General features: G+C 43.6%; 1 protein-coding gene across 1 annotated transcript; it reads left to right on the top strand.

Annotated features, from left to right (window-relative positions):
• Nucleotides 1-301: 301 nt before the first annotated feature.
• On the top strand, nt 302-20,075 carry LOC139262600 (ferritin, higher subunit-like). Its single transcript, XM_070877758.1, has 5 exons — nt 302-403; nt 9,387-9,533; nt 14,733-14,858; nt 15,167-15,314; nt 19,927-20,075. Exons 1-5 carry the CDS (start codon nt 302-304, stop codon nt 20,073-20,075), a joined length of 672 nt encoding a protein of 223 aa, XP_070733859.1.

Raw genomic sequence — 20,075 nt, forward strand, 5'->3', positions numbered from 1 at the left:
CTGGATATTTGAACTGTGTTTGAGGAAAGTTAGGACAATTGAGACCCTCATTGAGTTGTCAGCCAATGATGCTCATTCTTCAAAGATCTGACTGGCTCTGGGAGTCCATCTCCCTCCTTCCTTTACTTGATTGGTGCTTTGAGAAGATGCAACTTCTGATTGGGTACTGATGACTGTCACTCATCATCAAGAATGCCACACCCTGGATTATCCCTCAGTATAAATATAGGTGTTTGAGATTGACAAAATGTTACCTTTGCACTTCTACAAAGTTTTTATTTTGGAAAAATAAAATATTAAGATGGCTTCTCAAGTGCGTCAGAATTACCACCAGGACTGTGAGGATGCTGTCAACAAGCAGATCAACATGGAGCTTTCTTTCTCCTATGTTTATCTCTCTATGGTGAGTTTTGTGTTTTTTGCTACTTTACAATGGAGACTATGTAATGTGAATTTATGAAATCCTGTGCTGGACACAGCTCACCTCTTGTTCTGTTTCTGTCCACCCCGCCCTGAATCTATGCTGTGAATTCACTTTTAAAGCTATAATATGATACAATTTATCTTTATTTGTTAACAAATTCTCTCTGTTCCTTGTATCATCTGATTATCTTGATTCTTTCTTTCTTTTTCCTGGAATCTTGAGCTTGATTAAGTTTATTTGGAATGCATTCTGCACACAATGCAAGGAGTTCAGAATTAGTATCCTCATTCTAAATCACTGCATGGATTGTCCTTACCTTGCTGGTTCAATGGGTGGTGTCATAAAAATAAATCTAGGCCATTTAGGAGGGAAGTCAGGAAGTATTCTTTCCTGCCAGTGTGGTGAAAATCTGAAACTTTCTTTCCCAGCCATCCCTCACCTCGACAGAGGGAGGATGGGAGGAAAGTGTTACAAATGTTTCTGCTTTCCTCCTGTTCCTAGTGTTTCTAACCTCTTAATTTTAAGTACCAGATTGTATCCTTTCTTTCCTCTAACTTTTAGCACCAATAAAGCAAAAAGTTCATCACTTGTCTACAATGGACTCTTCCTTAACCCCTGTGATCTTCACCAAGCACCTCAAATTCTGAGGGGTTTTCATAACACTTTTTTTTTCTGTGGTCTCTGCTTCTCCGCTACTGTGCCAAATTAATGCTGCTTGTGGTAGTTTTAGTTCTTTGGCATGATTGTAGCCAGTATGTTAGCATGAATGTTTTCTCAGAAGAATCACTCAACACTCAGTCGGTTCCAATGCCAATGCGGCCTTTATTTTGGCATGCGGGGAGGAAGCCTCAGAACTGGATCCAGGCACTTCTCTCCGACGAACAAAGAAACTCATTGATATTTATGTTTTACAATAGTTCTTTACAGTTACTCAGCCCACTTCGGCTGGTCACAATCCAATCATAACGATTATAGATTACATATAGGTTTCTTTAACCCAATAGAATTCCCCATATACCTTAGGGGCTGTATGTTCGGTTTGTCAGCTCGGGCTGATTAATGATCTCGTTGTGAGGCAGGTTCTCCCATTATCTCTGTTTCCTCGTGGCTCGGCTGTGTGAATTCACTGATTATACCAGTGTACTATAATGGTTCATTATAATTATCTTGTATCCAAGGCATTCCTGGTAGTGGGCCTCACTAGGTCATTGCTCGGTCAGCCCCAGTTCATTACTTGACTAATTGAGTACCCATCATGCCTGGGCAGCCATTTTATGTGTGGCCACTTTAAACTTGAGTTTAGATATATTCAGCAGGTGCCTAATGCCGACAACAATTCCCCCCCCACCCCCCCACCCTTAACTGACCGTCCTACTTTTAGATTTTGTGCACGGCCTGGTACTCCCTGCCTCAATGTGCTGGCGAGTCATGTGGTTTCAGGAGTCCCAGTTGCTTAAATCAAATTAACAAAGGCCAAATCCTCCTGCCCCTTTATTAGACAGGCTTGTTTAGTATTTGGGGACCGGTCATGGGTCCCTCTTCGTCGTGCTTGGTGCCTGCATGCCTGGCAGGCCATTCTGCCCCATGTTAATTCTAAGATCAATTGTATCCCGACCAGTATATGAAATTATTCGAATCCAAGGATGGATGTTCACATTTATTCCCCACTCCCAGACCTTTCTCCACCAACTCTGACTTTGTAAGTCGACTTCGATATCATCTTTCAGTACTTTGATTTTAGTTTGCAGTTAGTGGTAGAGCTTTACGGATTGACTCACCCTGAGCCTCAATTCTCGTAATACTTCGGTTAGATGTGGGATCGGGACCTGCTCTGGCTCGTCATAATCCTGCAAACGATCGTGGAGCTGATCGGTTACATCAATAACTTCAGGCTTCCGGTGCCTAACCTGGGTGATATGCGCTTGCCCGATTGTGACAGGTCGTAGCGGCGCAAAGCAAATGTTCGGCTGTGGTATCGGGCACTTCAGGTCATTATACCGGTATGAACGCTCTGTGGTAGAGACGCAGTATCTTCCCTCCCCTCTGTAGCCTACCCTCGCGAAGTGCCTGTGTGCGGGCACTATTTCTAGTACACACCCATCGGTTCGGTTAAACCCGCACTCGTCTAGCTCACCTCGGCCGACCGGGTGAGGGCATACTGCGATCTCCCCCTTTGCTTGCATTCTGTTAGGGAGATCCCGGTTTCTCCTCATCTCAGTCCCAAATGGCCGACCCCTTACCCTGAGACTGTGACTCCTGGTTCTAGACTCCCCAGCCCAGAGGGGCAACAGCCTCCCAGTATCTAAGCTGAATTATATATGTCGTATGTCGTTTCGACGAACGGCGGATGTGCTGGTCAGATAGTAACGTATGGAGACATTTTTCCATATTACTCCGATATTCTCTAGTTGGTACAGGGGGAACGGCCCTGAGTCCGGCGTGGCGATAGGGATCATCAGGACTATCCCTATCCCAGTATTACTACCCATCTGGAATTGCTGGTCAGTCCCTTCAGAGTACAATTATCCTTTGTCCCCCTCTGCTTAGCCAACTGAGCTAAATGTGAACTGTCTATCCAATCGGGTACTTCCCCGCATTGGATCTGGTTGAGATTGTGGCGGATCTGTCCCACCATCCACAGACCATAAGTGTGACAGAGAGTTGCCCCAGTCTTTGCTTTCCTGTATCTTCTTTTTCTCTATCAATGAGGTGATTGATGGTTTTGGCGTGAGCTTCCAGGACTCAGATGCCATCCAACTGGATTTTGGCACCCTCCCTTCCTAGGTTGTACATTGTACATTTTCCTTGACTCTTCTGTATAGTATTCCGGCATCTGTATGCCTGAAATATTGATCAGGACAGGCACAGTTTCATGTTTAACATTATCATACAATAATTCCCCTTCTTTGTACATTACAATCCCATTTTCTGATCCCTTAGTAGTTATGGGACAAGGCAGTTCCTCGGGCAATGTAGTGGTTCTTATGGGGCGCAGTGTCGGAGTGGCTGAGAAGCATACATACAATGATATTGCAGCTGACCCCACCTCCTCGTAGTACCCACACAGCCCCACTCTCTTTTTGCAGATGCCTGATTGCTGGGACTGTCCCGGAGGTGCGCAAATTATGCCGAAAGTACATTCATTGGGCCCTTTGACATCCCTCCGTTTAATGCAGCTGCTCCTTATACCCGTGGAGCACTGTACACATACCCGGTTCTTATTAGGATTCACTTGTAACCATGCATTAAAATAAGTCCTGTCCTTGCTCCAGTCCTTGGCTGCTGGGATGCACATTCCATCCGTTAAATTAAACGACTCCATAGTTCATGTAGTTTATTTCCTGAGTGCGCTGCAATCCGTTGGTATCATCCAGTGTTTGCGTGGGTCTTGAGGTTCCCAGTATCATGAGTCCCCAGAGTCGAAGTCACCACTGTGGTCCCATCTTGGTGAGTGTTTTATCTGAAAATTTTAAACCGATAGCCTGGTTGTCACCAGGTGTTAGGTTCTGGTCTACTTGTGTCATTGTCACTCTGTGGAATCGGAGGTAAGGATTAGGTTAACCATATTCTTTATAGTCGTACCATCTCTATCACTTCATGTCCCTGTCTGGGCTGCTGTCGGTTTTGCGTATGAGCCTGCTGTGCTCGAGCCTGCGCGATGACCCATCTAAATATTATCCAAACTCCAATCAACACCAATGCCACCATTATTCCTCCAAACATCGCTGTCTGCTTTACCGTTAGGTTGGGTTTGTGGACTACACCTACCCACCGTGGGGTACATTGGCTCTATTGCCATAGGTGATGGTGCTATGGCTGTGCACTGCACTATCCATCTAGTCCTGTTTTTAAAACATCTCTTCCAGCCTGTTTATCTTAGCTTTTAACTCTTGACCAGCTACTTCTGTTTTATTTTAATTCTGAATATTCCACCATTTCCTCTGTCAGGTGAGTCTTCTTTATTTTATTAAGAAATCCAAATTAATAATGTCCAGTATAAAACAGCTGTCAATGGAAAGGGTTAACTGCTTTACAGGTTTGTAAGAAAGCCTGATGTCATTACGTGACTTCATGTAATCATCCGAAAAAAATTTTTTTTCAGTCTTTGTGCCTTAAACTTGCTTAGAAATTAGGAATCTGTTAAACAGCATAAATCATTAGTAACGTGGTCATCATAAAAAATCTTCTCATTGGGAAAGACAGCATTTTAGATTAAACTCCAATTTTTTCTTAACTTCTAATTCAAGTACTTGCCAAATAATTTTTTTTAAATTGATTTAAGACGAGACCACACATTTTTAATAGCTATTTTGTTTACTGAAATTCATTTTTTTATTTTTTTTATTTCTCAGCACAAAATCTAAACATCCGTGCCAGTTCCATTTTCTATAAGAATGTAAAATTTCAGTAAGATTCTCTAATTCCCAGTTTTTTTTCTTTCTGTGCTGAGTTCGCATAGCTTACGTCTTTTCTCCTCGTTCTCTTCTAAACCCTCCTGCTTGTTTAGACTGTTCGGGACTTTTCTTGATAAACACTGTCCATTTTGGAAATCTTTTCAAAGTGCATTGAAACTTTCTCATAATTTAAAATCTTTATCGATGTAGAGTGTCTTTTACCTCTTCCAGTTTTTTCTTTTTCTAATTAAACCAATATCTTTTTCACAGCAAACATCAACCAGTATTTAGTAAGTGTAGTCCTTTTTCCATCACAAACTTTTTTTTTCAGCACTTATTTAGCACGTTACATCTTTTTTTTTCAGATCTCCTTTCTTCAAATTTAGGTTTTGTATTCTACACGGAGGGCTCGTGACTCCACAAATTTGTTAATTTAAAATCATTTGTTTACTTTCAAAGTGTTGTCTTTATCTTTTTCTTTTCTCCATGACTAGAATGGAGTCCAGCAATTAGGTTTCGAGGGCTGCTTTTTGTGATCTCAAAATGCTCCAATTTCAAAGTCGTTAAAATGTCTCTTCTAAACTGCTAAAGCTTGCTGTTTTCAACATTTTTCAAAAGTCCCTTTTACACCTTCGCAGATAGTTTGCCACTCGCCCAGGAGTTTGACCTGATTCCCTGAAGGTATTTCTAGATTGTTTCCAAACCTTTTAAATTTTATATCTCATTTTTTCCTTTGAGATCAGATTTAATATAATTTTTTTTTAATCCACCTCAGTATTTTGCTGTGCCTTCTCTGAATATCTCAAAATCCTAATTTAAATCTTTATTTAAAACCTTTTTTTGAGCTCGAAATTTTTTTTTTTAAAAAGGCATTCTTTATCTCATTCCTAGACTAAATTTGTCTTTCAACCCAATGTAATCAATCATTGCATGTTTTCTTTTGACAAGTAAGTGAGCGTGTCAAATAACTTCTTTTTTTTTAAACCACCGGGACCATGTATTTTTTATCTTTTGCTCAACAAACCTGTCCTTTGTACATTTCCTAGCTCCGTAACTTATCATCCAAATAAATTCACACCTGTGTTTCTAACTTAAAATGTCTTAAAAATTCCCACATACAGGATAACACGACAAAGGGTTTAAAAAAAACTTTCACTCTGTTTGTTTAGAAAAGTGGGTGGAGCTAAAATAAACAGACACTTGCATTCCTCTTCCAACCAGGCTTTCGGAAACATGAAAACATAAAAAAATTCATTCGGCAGTCAAGAAATCACAAGGACTCAACAACATACATTCACAAGTCTCTCCATTCAACAAGCTTAATTTTTTTTTTGGCCAGCTCTATTCTTGGATCCATACTTCACTTAAGATTAAAAAAAAATAAAAAAAAACCTGATAGTGATTATTTCTTACATGTTGATTTACTTCCTCTGTTTGTTTTACGTGGGCTCGCAGTATCAAAACTACAGCCTTTTCATTTTTATCTTTCTTTTCCTTCTCCCACCATTCCGCTGGTCTGCTGGCAGGTCCTGAGGATCCCACCCTGCTCTAATCATTTTCTTGATTTCATTTTTTTTGTTTTTCCGCCAGGTGGCGGGTAAGGGACCCTTCTGGTCCCCACTCGGTTATTTGTTTTATTGGCCATACCTGGGTAGGACTAGAACCATTAGGAATCTACTCTCGGAGGTCCACTTTCTACCTAGCGTAACTTGTAGTAGACCGTCTCCTGGCTACTGTCAGGTCACAAGTTCTGCTGTTGCACAAACTTATTCAATTCTTAAAACGCGTTTAAGCAATTCCCGCAGTGCTCTATGTATCCTTAACGACTACCTACCACTGCTCTGCCCGTTGGTCAGACCCTGTTCACAGGTTTGGATTCCGTTAGCTGCTGTACACCGCTTGGTTCTACTCCAGGGTATATTTCAAATTACACTAATGGGTCCGGAAGATGTCTTTCAGTATCATGATCCCACGGTCCAAGTGTGTTCCCGGCACCTACTTAGTTCCTGGCTGCCACGTGGGACTAAAGTCCTCTTAATTCAGGCTCAGGCTAGGTGTTTGAGATATTGGACTGTCTCCTCATGTTTATCTTCAAGCATCCACCTTCCGCACCAGTTATAAAATTTTGTTTAAGGTATACACACCCGGTTTCTCCAAGAGCGCCACTGTTAGCGTGAATGTTTTCTCCCAAGAATCACAACACTGAGTCGGTTCCAACGCCAATGTGGCCTTTATTTTGCATGTTGGGAGGAAGCCTCAGGACTGGATCCAGGCATTTCTCTCCGACGAATAAAGAAACTCATCGATATTTATATGTTTTACAATAGTGCTTTACAGTTAGCCCACTTTGGCTGGTCACAATCCAATCATAACGATTATAGATTACATATAGGTTTCTTTAACCCAATAGAATTCCCCATATACCTCAGGGGCTGTATGTTTGGTTTTGTCAGCTCGGGCTGATTAATGACCTCGTTATGTGAGGCAGGATCTCCCCTTATCTCTGTTCCTTGTGGCTCGGCTGTGTGAAGTCACTGATTATACCAGTGTACTATAATGGTTTGTTATAATTATCTTGTTTCCAAGGCATTCCTGGTAGTGGGCCTCACTAGGTCATTGCTCAGTCAGCCCCAGTTCATTACTTGACTAATTGAGTACCCATCATGCCTGGGCAGCCATTTGATGTGTGGCCACTTTAAGCATATGAGTTTGGATATATTCAGCAGGTCCCTAATGCCTACAACACAGTAAAACTCAGCTAGTTTTTCTCTTTTTTTTTTTTATATACAATATGAATTCTGCACTGTGACTCGATCTCTAGTTTAGGAAGTTGCTTTGACTGCCAATACTGCCTCTCAATTAGCCTATACAAAATGTATTTGGGTTAATAAAGTCGTATTATTAGAGCATGCTACTGGTGACCAGGGTATAAATTTTGTGGCAACTCCTTCACTAATTTCCAGAGCCAAAATGAATATAGGGAGCCAAGATTAAGGTTCCAGTTTTAAGCATGTTCAATCAAAGCTGAATTGGTGATTATGGAGTGATGCAGCACAGGAGGCCATTCAGTCCATTGTGCCTTGCTGAATGTTGGGTGGAGCGAAACAACTGTTTCCATAGCCTGCAAATTTTTCTAAATCACGCAAGAGGATGAGACTGGGGAATTAGTAATGGGCAACATAGAGATGGCAGAAAATCTGAACAAATATCTTGTATCTGTTTTGACAGTAGAGGACAGGAACAACATTCCAATGATGGATAGTCAAGGGGCTATAGAGGGGAGGTACTTAATGCAGTAACAATCACCTGATGAGGTAGGACTCACTAAGATAATTGGGCTAAAGGCAGATAAATGGTCCTGAAGGCTTGCATCCTAGGGTCTTGAGAAGTAGTGGCAGGGATTGTGGATGCATTGGTTGTAATTTACCACAATTCCCTGGATTCTGGGGAGGTCCCAGCAGATTGGAAAGATGCAAATGTAATGCCCCTAATTTTTTTTTATTTTTGAAAAGTCGGAAACTATAGACCAGTTTGCCTAATATCTGATTGGAAAAATGTTGGCGTCCATTATTAACATAGCAGCAGGAACATTTGGAAAAGCAAAATTTGATCAGGTAGAGTCTGCATGGATTTATGAAGGGGAAGTCGTGTTTGATATATTTGCTGGCATTCTTTGAGGATGTAACGAACAGGGTTGATGGTGAACCAGTGGCTGTGGTGTATTTGGACTTCCAGAAGTATCTAGTAGTGCTGCAGGGATCAGTGCTGGGACCACAACTATTTACTCTATATTATATATATATATATATGTCCTTCCATCCAAGTCTGTAACGTAGCCTAGTTTGTTGTTCCTCCCAACTTTGTCAGTAATGTGTGAGAACACACATCTGCAAAAGGACATAGGCAGGCTAAGTGAGTGGGCAAAAATTTGACTGTTGGAAAGTGAGGTCATGCACTTTAGCAGAAAAAAAAAATCAGAGCAAATTTTTATTTTAAATGAAGCAAGATTGCAAAGTGCCACAGTACAGCGGAGTGGAGTGGAGTGGAGTTATTGAAATGTATAAGATTGAGGGGGCTTGACTGCGTGGATACAGAGAGGATGTTCCTGCTGATGGGGGAGACTACAACTAGAGGCATGATCTTAGAATAAGGGGCTGCCCATATAGAACTGAGAAAGTTCTTAAGGGTTGTCAATCTGTGGAATTTGCTGAGCTGTGGAAAGCTGAGACATTGAATAAATTTAAGACTGTAATACAGTTTCTTAAATGCTAAGGGATTATGTGGGGATAAGTCAATGATCAGATCAGCCATAATAAATGGTGGAAAAGGCTCGGAGCTGTGTGATCTACTCCTGTTCATATTTCTCATAAGTTTCCCTATGGCTGGAGCTGAAATTATCCAATGTCTTTACCAGGTTAGTTGAGTAGGTGCTAGTTTCCATAACTATACATTCAAGTTCAGTGAGACTGAGCCCTTAAAGCAAGAAAAATGAGTTTGACTTCATGTACAATGCCCATGATGATGGGTGTGCCATGGAATAATCAACTTCTCTTCTGACCCCTTCGCAGTCCTTCTACTTTGACCGGGATGATGTTGCCCTGCGTCACTTTGCTGAGTTCTTCAAGGAGCAGTCACATGAGGAACGTGAGCATGCTGAGAAACTGATGGAATTCCAGAATCGGCGTGGAGGCCGAATCATCTTGGCAGACATCAAGGTTTGGCTCCATAAACGAGGGCCCTTCTGTTTGGTTCCCCTTAGACTGATTGTTCACAATACATTGTAAAGGAGTTGGTTCCAATTTACAGCACAGGAACCAGCCATTTGGACAAACTGGTCCATGCTGGTGATCAGCTTCAGACGTTGTCCTCCCACCTTGCTTTATCCAGCAACATATCGTTCTATTCCTTTTTCCCTCATGTACTTATTTAGTTTCCCCTCAAATACATTTATGCTATTCACCTCATAAATTTGACACCGGTAGTTGACTTAATGCAGTAATTCAATATTCTAACACATTGGTTCATGGTAACCTAGACTTCTGATTGCAATTTTTCCATCCCTAATTTCCTTCAATACTGTCCTATTTCCAAACCTGTTATTGCTTGTACTATTACATATGTGCCACCAGAGGGCACTGCAGTCAGACTTGCAGCTGACCTGTACAGGTGTGCCAGGCCCAGTATAAAAGGCAGGCCAACAGGTGTGATCCTCACCATGGAGTTCCATTATGTAAAGTCCTGTCCCCTCAGTACAGCTTCTCACAAGGCAAGTAGTGAAGTCAAGGTCACTCTGGACCTGCACCTTTATTTCACAGCTCTGGAATGCTGCACTTGTCTGAGACCTGTCCTTGTATAACCTGTCTCTCTCAAGTGCACCCCTGGTGGTCAGGTATGCTGGTGCTTGCAGGTCATATCTTAGTCATGTATAGTATGTTAGGATACAGTTATATATAATGTAAGATACATGACATCACCCTCCCCCAAGGTCTTATTTTCTTTATAGGTTCAGTCTCTCATGTGGAGCGTTTGAGTTGTGGTTCAGTTGTTTGCCTTGGTGTCTGTATCTTTGGGTGTGGTTGCTGGTATCTCACCAGGGCTGTCTGTTGCAATTGTGCTTTCCTCAGGTTGTTCCCTCTCTGTCCACCAGGTGTGATGCGAGTTCCACTTTGTAGTTTGCCTCTGGTTCTGCAGTGTTGTTGGTAAATCTGCTTTTTACTTGGTCTACATGCATCTGGCAGGTTTTGCCATTGTCCACTTGTACTACCAGTAGCCTGTTTCCTTCCTTGCCCATTACTGTCCCTGCAAGCCATTTGGGACCCCTGCCATAGTTTAGTACAATCACTTTGTCCCCTATCTCATTCCATCTCCCCCTCGAATTTCTGTCATGGTACTCGGTCAGCTTACAGCACTTTGCCTCAAGGATTTCGTGGATGTCTGGGAGGATTAATGAGAGCCTTGTTTTTAAAGTCCATTTCATCAACAGTTGCACGGGGGGATCCCAGTCAGTGAGTGCGGACGAGATCTGTATGCCAGCAGCAGTCGTCGCAACAGGCTACCCTGCAGCGTGGGACCTTGGATATTAAGCATGCCTTGTTTAATGATTTGCATTGCTCTCTCCGCCTGGCCTTTGGAGGCTGGCTTGAACGGTGCTGTCTTGACGTGATTTATGCCGTGGTCAATTATAAAACCTTGGAATTCTGCGCTGGTGAAGCACGGACCATTGTCACTGACCAATATGTCAGGGATTCCGTGCATTGCAAACATGGTTGCGAGGCTCTCCAGTGGTGGAGGTTGTGCTCGAGTTTAAAATGGTGCATTCAATCCACTTTGAAAATGCATCTACAACTACGAGGAACATTTTGCCCATGAATGGGCCCGCATAGTCTACGTACACCCGTGACCATGGTTTGGTAGGCCAGGGGCTCAGGGGAGCCTCCCTGGGGGCATTGCTGAGTTGGGAACAAATGGTGCACCTTCGGATGCAGAGCTCCAAGTCTGCATCAATACCAGCCCACCAGACGTGGGATCTGGCTGTGGCCTTCATAACGATCCCTGGGTGCTCGCGGTGGAGCTCCCAGACAAATGCCTCTCTGCCTCGCAGAGGCATGACTACTCAGCTGCCTCACATCAGGCAGTCTGCTTGTAGTGATAGCTCATGCATGCGCCTGTGAAAGGGTTTTAATTCCTCGGGGCAGGCATTGCGAGCCTCTGCCCAGTCACCGGTTAGGACATATCTTTTTACTAAGGATAATGTGGGGTCGCTGTCCGTCGAGGCTCTGATTTGGAAAGCTGTCATGGGCGAACCTGTGGACTCAAAGGCATTGATTGCCTTGACAATCTCTCAGTCCTGTTCGTGAGAGCCTTCTGTGGTCACCAGGGGTAGCCTGCTGAGCACGTCGGCACAGTTGTCTGTGCCTTATGGTATAGTCGTAGGACGCCAGTATGAGTGGCCACTGTTGAATTCGTGCTGAGGCGTTGGCGTTTATTGCCTTGCTCTTGGATAGGAGGGACATGAGGGGCTTGTGGTCGGTTCCTAACGCGAACTTGGCCCCGAAAAGGTATTGGTCTATCTTTTTGACACCGTACATGCACGCGAGCACCTCCTTCTCTACCATTCCGTACCCGTGCTCCACCCGCAAAAGTGACCTGGAGACATAAGGTATGGGTTGTAATTTGCACCCAACCCCCAATAGCTGATGCATCGCATGTGAGAACTAACTTTTTACTTGCGTCAGAGAAAGTCAAAACACTGTTGGAACACAGAAGGTTGTGTGCCTTATTGAAGGCAAGTTCCTGGGCATCCCCCCAAAACTTATCGCACCCCTTCCTGAATAGCATGTGGAGAGGCTCCAGCAGCATGCTCAAGTTCTGCATAAAGTTCCCAAAATAATTGAGTAGCCCGAGAAAGGCGTGCAGTTCTGAGACATTCCAGGGCCTGGGTGCCAGGCGAATTGCTTCTGTATTGGACTCTGTGTTGGGTGGATTCCAGCAGCGGCCTAATCCTTCTGCCCAAAAATTCAAACTCTGGTGTGAGAAACAGGCACTTTGATTTCTTGACTCGTCTGCTGACCCGATCCAACCGCTTTAGTACTTCCTCCAAATTACGGAGATGGGAGTCGGTGTCCCTGCCAGTGATAAGTATGTCTTGAAATACAACTGTCCTTGGGATGGACTTGAGCAGACTCTCCCTGTTGCGTTGGAATATGGCAGCTGCTGACCTGATGCCAAATGGGCATCGATTGTACATGAAAAGGCCTCTGTGTTGATGGTGGTGAGTAGCTTGGATTCCTCGGTCAATTCTTGTCATACGCAGATGAGGTCTAGTTTTGAGAAGTTTACCTCCAGCCAATGTGGCAAATAAGTCCTCTGCTCTGGGCAGCAGGTACTGGTCCTGTTGGGAGACTCTGTTCATGGTCGACTTGTAGTCCCCACAGATTCGTATGGATCCATCAGGCTTCATGACTGGGACAATGGGACTTGCCCAGTCGCTAAATTCCACAGGTGATATAATGCCTTCCTGCAGAAGCCTGTCGAGTTCATGTTCCATCTTTTCCCTCATCACATAGGGTACAGTTCTGGCCTTGTGATGGACAGGTCTAGCATCCTGTGTAATGTAGATTTTGACTTTGGCCCCTTTGAAAGTGCCCACACCTGGCTGAAAGAGATATTCAAATCATTTTATAACTGTTGAGCAGGAGGTCCGTCCCTCTAATATGGCATGGACATCATCCCATTTCCAGTTTAGTTTTGCCAGCCAGCTTCTCCCCAGCATTGCAGGGGAGTCTCCGGGGACAATCCACAGGGGAAGTTTGTTCACTGTCTCTTTGTGTGTGACAGAGCATGCTGCTGCCAAGGACTAGTATGATTTCTTTGGTATAGGTTCTTAGTTTGGTGTCAAACCTTGAGTTTTGGTCTGTCTCTTTTTTTTTTAAGCGGCCACAGTTGTTGAAATTGTTGAGCACACGTGAGATTGATTCGCTCCTGTATCCAGCTCCATGTTGACAGGTATTCTGTTGAGTAGGACCCTCATCATTATAGGAGGCATCCTGTTGTAGGAGCAGCGGCCATTGATCGTGTTGACCCGCTGCACATCGGTGTCCCAGGTACTGTCCCTCCTTCTGGTCCGCTTTCCGACCCATACGATTCGTATATCAGCCAAGCTGGGTTTTTTTTGCACATGCTGGCCAAATGCCCTATATATTCACAGTTCCTGCAAACAGCATGCTGAAATCGACAACCCCTTGACGAGTGCTCACCTCCAGCACAGACTGCTTCCATTGTTCCCAAAGAATGAGCTGTCTGGCTGATCTCTTGAACTTCTCCTCAGTTTGTAGTTGATTGCTTGCATTGTGGGTTGATGAGGTGTGAATGGCTGTTCCTGTGGCCCTTGATGGTTTCTGGCGCCGCTGCCTGCTGTCGAGAGCCTGTTCTCCCGGTTTTGTCTGTGGGGGTAGCAGCTTGTTTACTGCTGTGACCACCACCTTCTGATATTTTGTTAGTTGTCGTACCTGCATTTTAAATCAACCTCGTTTCTTGCCCCTACCAAGAATGTCTGCAACCAGTGCTGCTGCCTCTAAGGTCAGGTTCTTGGTCTCTGAGCTTTCAGAGTATGCCTGCATGGCCTATTCCTTCAATTAAAGTCTCTCAGCATTTCTCTCCTCAGTTCATCTGAGAACTCACATAAATGAGCCAACCTCTGAAGTTCCACCATGAAGTCGGGTATGCTCTGGCCCACATAGCATCTGTAGTTGTAGAACCTGTGTCCGGCCATGTGTAGGCTGCTCGCTGGCTTCAGGTGGTCTCTTACCAGTGTGCTCAATTCTTCAAATGACTTGCTGCTTTCACGGGTGCTAGCAGATCCTTCATAAAAGCGTATGTTTTCGAGCCACAGCTGGTCGAGATGGGCTCTTGTCTGCTTTGTCATCTCCTAACCAGTCTTTGGTTACAAGGCATTGCTGGACCCTTTCTGTAAATTCCTCCCAATTGTCTCCAGCATTGTACTTTTCATCTGATCTGTTTGCCATTCTGTGGATTCTGTAATCCTGTAACTTATCACCACTAAAGTCCTGTCCCCTCAGTACAGACTCACACAAGGCATGTTGTGAAGTCCAGGTCACTCTGGACCTGGACCTTTATTTCACAGCTCTGGAATGCTGCACTTGCCTGAGACCTGTCCTTGTGTACCTGTCTCTTGCAAGTGCACCCCTGGTGCTAAGGTATGCTGGTGGTTACAGGTCATATCTTATTATTCATGTATAGCATGTTAGGATAGTTATATATAATGTAAGATACATGACACATAAAATGGACTATGGTCACTACAGTTGAAGTAAAATACATTGCCTCGTGGAGTCATTATCAGAGCATCTAAAGACAAAAAATACTTGTTTGTTTAATCTGACTTTCCTCTTCAGAAAGCAGAGCAGGATGAGTGGAGCAATGTCCTGGAGGCCATGCAGAGAGCTCTGCAGATGGAGATGAATGTGAACCAGAGTCTGTTGGATTTGCACAAACTCTCCACTGGGAGCACTGACCCTCATGTAAGTTCCTAATTCTTCAATGTGGGCTTTTGGGTAAGTTGCTGTCCTTGAACTTAATTTAAAAAGATCTCTCTGCCCAATAGCTTTGTGTTGGTCTATATTTTGGGGTAGATATTGTAAATGTCTCTGTTCCCAGCACCTTTTTGTTTAGCAAGTTTTCATCTAAATGATGCAGTAATTCCATCAATTTCAATTGCACCACTGAACTATCCTCAATCCAAGAGGATTAAAATTCAAACTCTCGCAGTAAGCTCCAATGTTCCTTGATATCTGCTACTGGCCATAACTCCTTTCTGTTTCTCCTTCAGTTGTGTGACTTTCTGGAGACCCACTACTTGGATGAACAAGTGAAGATGATCAAGAAGCTTGGAGATCACATCACCAACCTGAAGAGACTGGGAGCCCCTGAGAATGGCATGGGAGAGTACTTGTTTGACAAGCACACCGTCGGGGAGAGTGATTTAAGCTTCTGATCAGTACTCGTGTTTATACAACGGGTGATATACTCTGTCCTACATAGAATGGTGGCTTTGTACAGGCTGAGACCTGGGCTCTTGATGTGAAATGTAATCAACTGTAAATAAACTGTTCAATATTGAGCTGGGTTTTTTCTCTTTGCAAGTTACTGGTTGCTTATTTTCGATTTACCATAACTTGCAGCACAAGTATTGCACTCGGTTATGCAACAATCATACATTGGCCCTCTGTGCTGTAACCACTCAGCCTGTTGAGCCTCTGCTGGCTCTCCAAGAGCACTTCAGCTCGTCCTACTCCCTTGCATTTTCCCTGTAGCCTGCAATGTTTTTCCTTCATGTCCCTGTTCAATCCTATGATTGAAACTGGCTTCACCACCCCCTCGGGCAGTGCAATCCAGATATTATCCACTCACTGCATAAAAGTTTATCCTCATGTCAGCTGTAGTTCTTCTGCCAATTGTCTTAAATTTGTGTCTGCTGGTTGTCGTCCCTGCTGTCAGTGCAAACAGTCCTATAATTTTTTGCTTTGCTGGAATAATTTCAATATATTGACATTCCTATTCACAAAAACATAAATCGGAGCAGTAGTAACCCATTTGGTCATGTGAAGCCTGCACCGCCATTCAATATGATCATTACTGATCCTTTACCACCACCATGTTCATGCTTTTACCCCATAGCCCTTGATGCCTTTTGTATCAAGATATCTCACATCATCCTTAAATATATTCAGCAATTGGGCTCCACTGCCTCCTGTAGTCAACAGTTCCCCAGCTTCTCTATCCTGAGTGAAAACATTTCTCATCTCAGCGCTAAATTTCCTACCCCGTATCCTGAGCCTGTGACCTTTTGTTCTCAACTTCCCAGCCAGGGGGTACTTCCTCCCCACATCCAGTCTCCAAACCAGTCTGAATTTTATGATTCATTAAGATCCCCTTTCACTCTTCTGGTGAATACAGGCCTGGTCAACCCATTCTCTCTTCACATGACAATCTTTCCATCCAAGGAATCAGTCTGGTGGAACTTCGCTGCGCTCTTTCTTGGTTAAAGAGACCCAAAACTGTGCACAATACACCAGGTGTCATTTCACCAAGGCTGTGTATAATTGTTGTAAGACATCCTTGCTCCTGTACAGTGGAAAAAAATTGTAAATATTACATTTGGTTTCTTCCTCCTCCAAATCTATTTATATACGTGACGAGCTGGGGCCCAAGCACTGATCCCTGTGGTATCCCACTCGTCACTGCCCACCACCCAGGAAAAGACCTGTTTATTCCGACTCTGTTTTCTATCAATTAACTAATTTTCAATCCATGGCAGTATATTACCCCCAATCCCATGTGCTTTAATTTTGCTCACTAACCTCTTGTGGGACTTTATCAAAGGCCTTCTGACAATCCAAATACACTACATCCACTCGTTCTCCCTTATCTAATCTCAGTTACATCCTCAAAAAAGAAACTCCAGTAGGTTTGTCAAACACCATTTTCATTTCATAAATCCATATTGACTTTGTCTAATCGTGTTGATATTGTCTCAGTGTCCCTTTATCACATTCTACTAATGTTAGGCTAACCGGGCTGCAGTTACTGTTTTGTTTCTCCTCCCTTTTTAAAAATAGTGGGGTTACATTTGCCACAATCCATTCTGCGGCAACAGTACCATAATCTGTAGAAATTTGGAAGATGATAACCAATGCATCCACTATTTCCATGGCTACCACTTTTAGTACTCTGGGATGCAGATTATCAGGCCCTGGGGATTTATCAGCTTTCAGTCCCATTAGTTTCTCCAGTACTATTTTCTTACTAATAATCATTCTCTTTAATTTCTCTTGCTCACTCGACCCTTAGTTCCCTAGCATTTCTGGGATGTTATTTGTGTCCTCTTCTGTGAAGACAGAACCAAAGTATTAATTGTTCTGCCATTTCCTTGTTCCCCATAATTTATCCCATTTGTGACTGAAAAGAACCTACATTTGTGTCTCTTTCTTTTTACATACTGGGAGAAACTTTTACAGTCGGTTTATATGATCCTTGCAAGTTTAGTCTCCTATACTATTTTCCCCCTCTTAAACAATCTCTTGGTCATTTTTTGCTGAATACTAAACTGCTCCCAATCCTCAGGATTGCTACTTGTTCTGGCAACTTTGTATGACTCCTCTTTGGATCTAATCCTAACCTTAATTTCTTGTGTAAACCATGGTTGGGCTACTTTTCCTTTTGTCTTTGCAGCATAAAGGAATGTATAATTGTTGCAATTTATGCATGCGTTCCTTAAATGTTAGACATTGACAAAACACTATCATGCCTTTTAATGAATCTTCCCAATCTGTCATAGCTATTCCTCATACCTTTGTAGTTTCCTTTGTGTAGATTTAGGACCTAGTTTTGGATTGGACAACTTCACTTTCAGTCTTCATGAAGATTGAAAATCATGTTATGAACATTCTTCCCTAAAGGATCCCGCACAAAAAGACTATTAATTAACCCCTTCTCATTGCACAATACCCAATCTACGATAGCTATTCTGACATGTTGAAGACCTAATTTCACTTGCATGTATATGTAATGACTCAAAAATCTGGTTACTGTAAACTCACTCAGGTGCAACATCATCCATCTTTATTCCAGTGCCAGTGTGACAAAGACACCCAGCTTATATACAGGTGATCAAGCACACATGCCACGTGTATACAGCCCGATGATCTCCGACCGCAGCGCCCTCTGGTGTCTTGTGACTACCAAGCATTAATCCATAAGAGTATATCTTGCAAATTCTATTCATGCATTTCAATCGAGCATTGCAATGCTGTAATCCAACAATTGAAAATGATCACGTTTGTTCAGCCACATAAGGCAGTGGGGCCACAGGTACAATTTGGTGTCTTAAAGGAGGCAGAGAGGTTTACATAACATTCGTATGCCATTTGGCACCTCGAGCCTGTTCCGCCAATCAGTAAAATCGTGACTGGTCTGATCTTGGTCTCAACACTTTCCTGCCTGTTCCCCATAACCCTTGACTCCGCTATTGTTAAAAAATCTATCTATCTCCACCTTAAATGTATTCAATGACCCTGCCTCCACACACGCACACGCACACAGACACACAGTACTGAGGGAGTGCCGCACTGTCAGAGGGGCAGGACTGAGGGAGTGCAGCACTGTTAGATGGGCAGTACTCACAGGATTCTTCACTGTCGGAGGAGCAGCACTAAGGGATTGCCACACTGTCTGAAGGGCAGTACTGAGGGATTGTTGTACAGACTCATGTTTGATTCAAGTGGGTCAACTGTGCTCATTGGTGGCATCTCCCCCGAAAGGGTAGTGTCTGTGGTGTGATTGGTGGCTCCGGATCTGAATCACTGCCGCACTCTCTGCCCCATCTAAAGCAGAGTTTTAATCCAAGGGAACACCTCTCATCAGCTCATCCAGGACTGAACCACTTCTGCACTGAAACCAGACGTCACGGCTTTGGATCTCCGGGATACACCAGCATGAAAGGTCAATGACCAGAGGGGAGAGATGAGGACGATTATTTTAACGCAACGAGTTGTTGTGATCCGGAACGCGCTGCCTGAAAGGGTGGTTGAATCAGATTCAACAGTAACTTTGAAGAGGGAATTGCATATATACTTAACAAAAGTTGCAGGGCTATGGGGAAGGAGCTGAGGAGTGGGACGAATTGGATCGCTCTGACAAAGTGCCTGCACAGGCACGATGTGCCGAATGGCCTCTTTCTGTGCTGATAGAATCTATGATGAGCCAGACAGTTAGAGCATATCTGAGCCTCATCATTTCAATCAGATTTAAATATTCATCATTTCAATCAGATTTAAATATTTTTTCGAGTCACTGATAACCGACTGTAAAAAGACACGTCTAACACATCAAATTGAGGGGCAGGAAAAGATCAGCTGGTCCATCAAGCCTGCCCCAAAACATGCCGGAGCAAATCATAGAATCATAGAATGGTTACAGCACAGAGGGAGGCCATTCGGCCCGTCGAGCCCGTGCCGGCTCTCTTCAAGAGCACTTCAGCTCGTCCCACTCCCCTGCCCTTCCCCTGCAACCCTGCTATTAATTTTTCCTTCAGGTACTTATCCAATTCCCTTTTGAAAGCCACGATTGAGTCTACCTCCACCACCCTCTCGGGCATTGCATTCCAGATCCCAACCACTCGCTGTGTAAACATGTCGCCTTTGGTTCTTTTGCCAGTCACATTAAATCTGTGTCCTCTGGTTCTCGACCCTTCTGCCAATGGGAACTGTTCCTGTCTATCGACTCTGTCCAGACACCTCATGATTTGGAATCCCTCTATCAAATGGAGATGTGGGTGACAATGTGTTCAGTCATGTTCATTCCCTCTCATTCTCACTCAATATATTGAATTTTACCAGGCATCATTCCATGAGAATAAAAATGACAGATCGTTGATGCCCCCATGTAGCCAATCCTCAGACACATGCCCATTCTCTATATTCGAACTGGGGGCAGTTCACACCACCCACAAGATGGAATTCCCATTCCACTGGCCAATGCTTGGTTTGTAAATGCACCAAGACGACTTGATTGCTTTGAATATTGTTTCAGTGCCACAGAAACTTGCAAGTAACAAACTTCGCCAGATTGTGAAAAACTCCTTTGGCGAAAGTAGAAAATTATCATTTCATTCAAGTGAGAGCTTGAAACAACGGCACACTTTCAGATTTGAAGACGTTCAAGGAACCCAAAGGCAGTGA

Source organism: Pristiophorus japonicus, chromosome 4 (assembly GCF_044704955.1).
Source record: "Pristiophorus japonicus isolate sPriJap1 chromosome 4, sPriJap1.hap1, whole genome shotgun sequence".
Taxonomy (NCBI): domain Eukaryota; kingdom Metazoa; phylum Chordata; class Chondrichthyes; family Pristiophoridae; genus Pristiophorus; species Pristiophorus japonicus.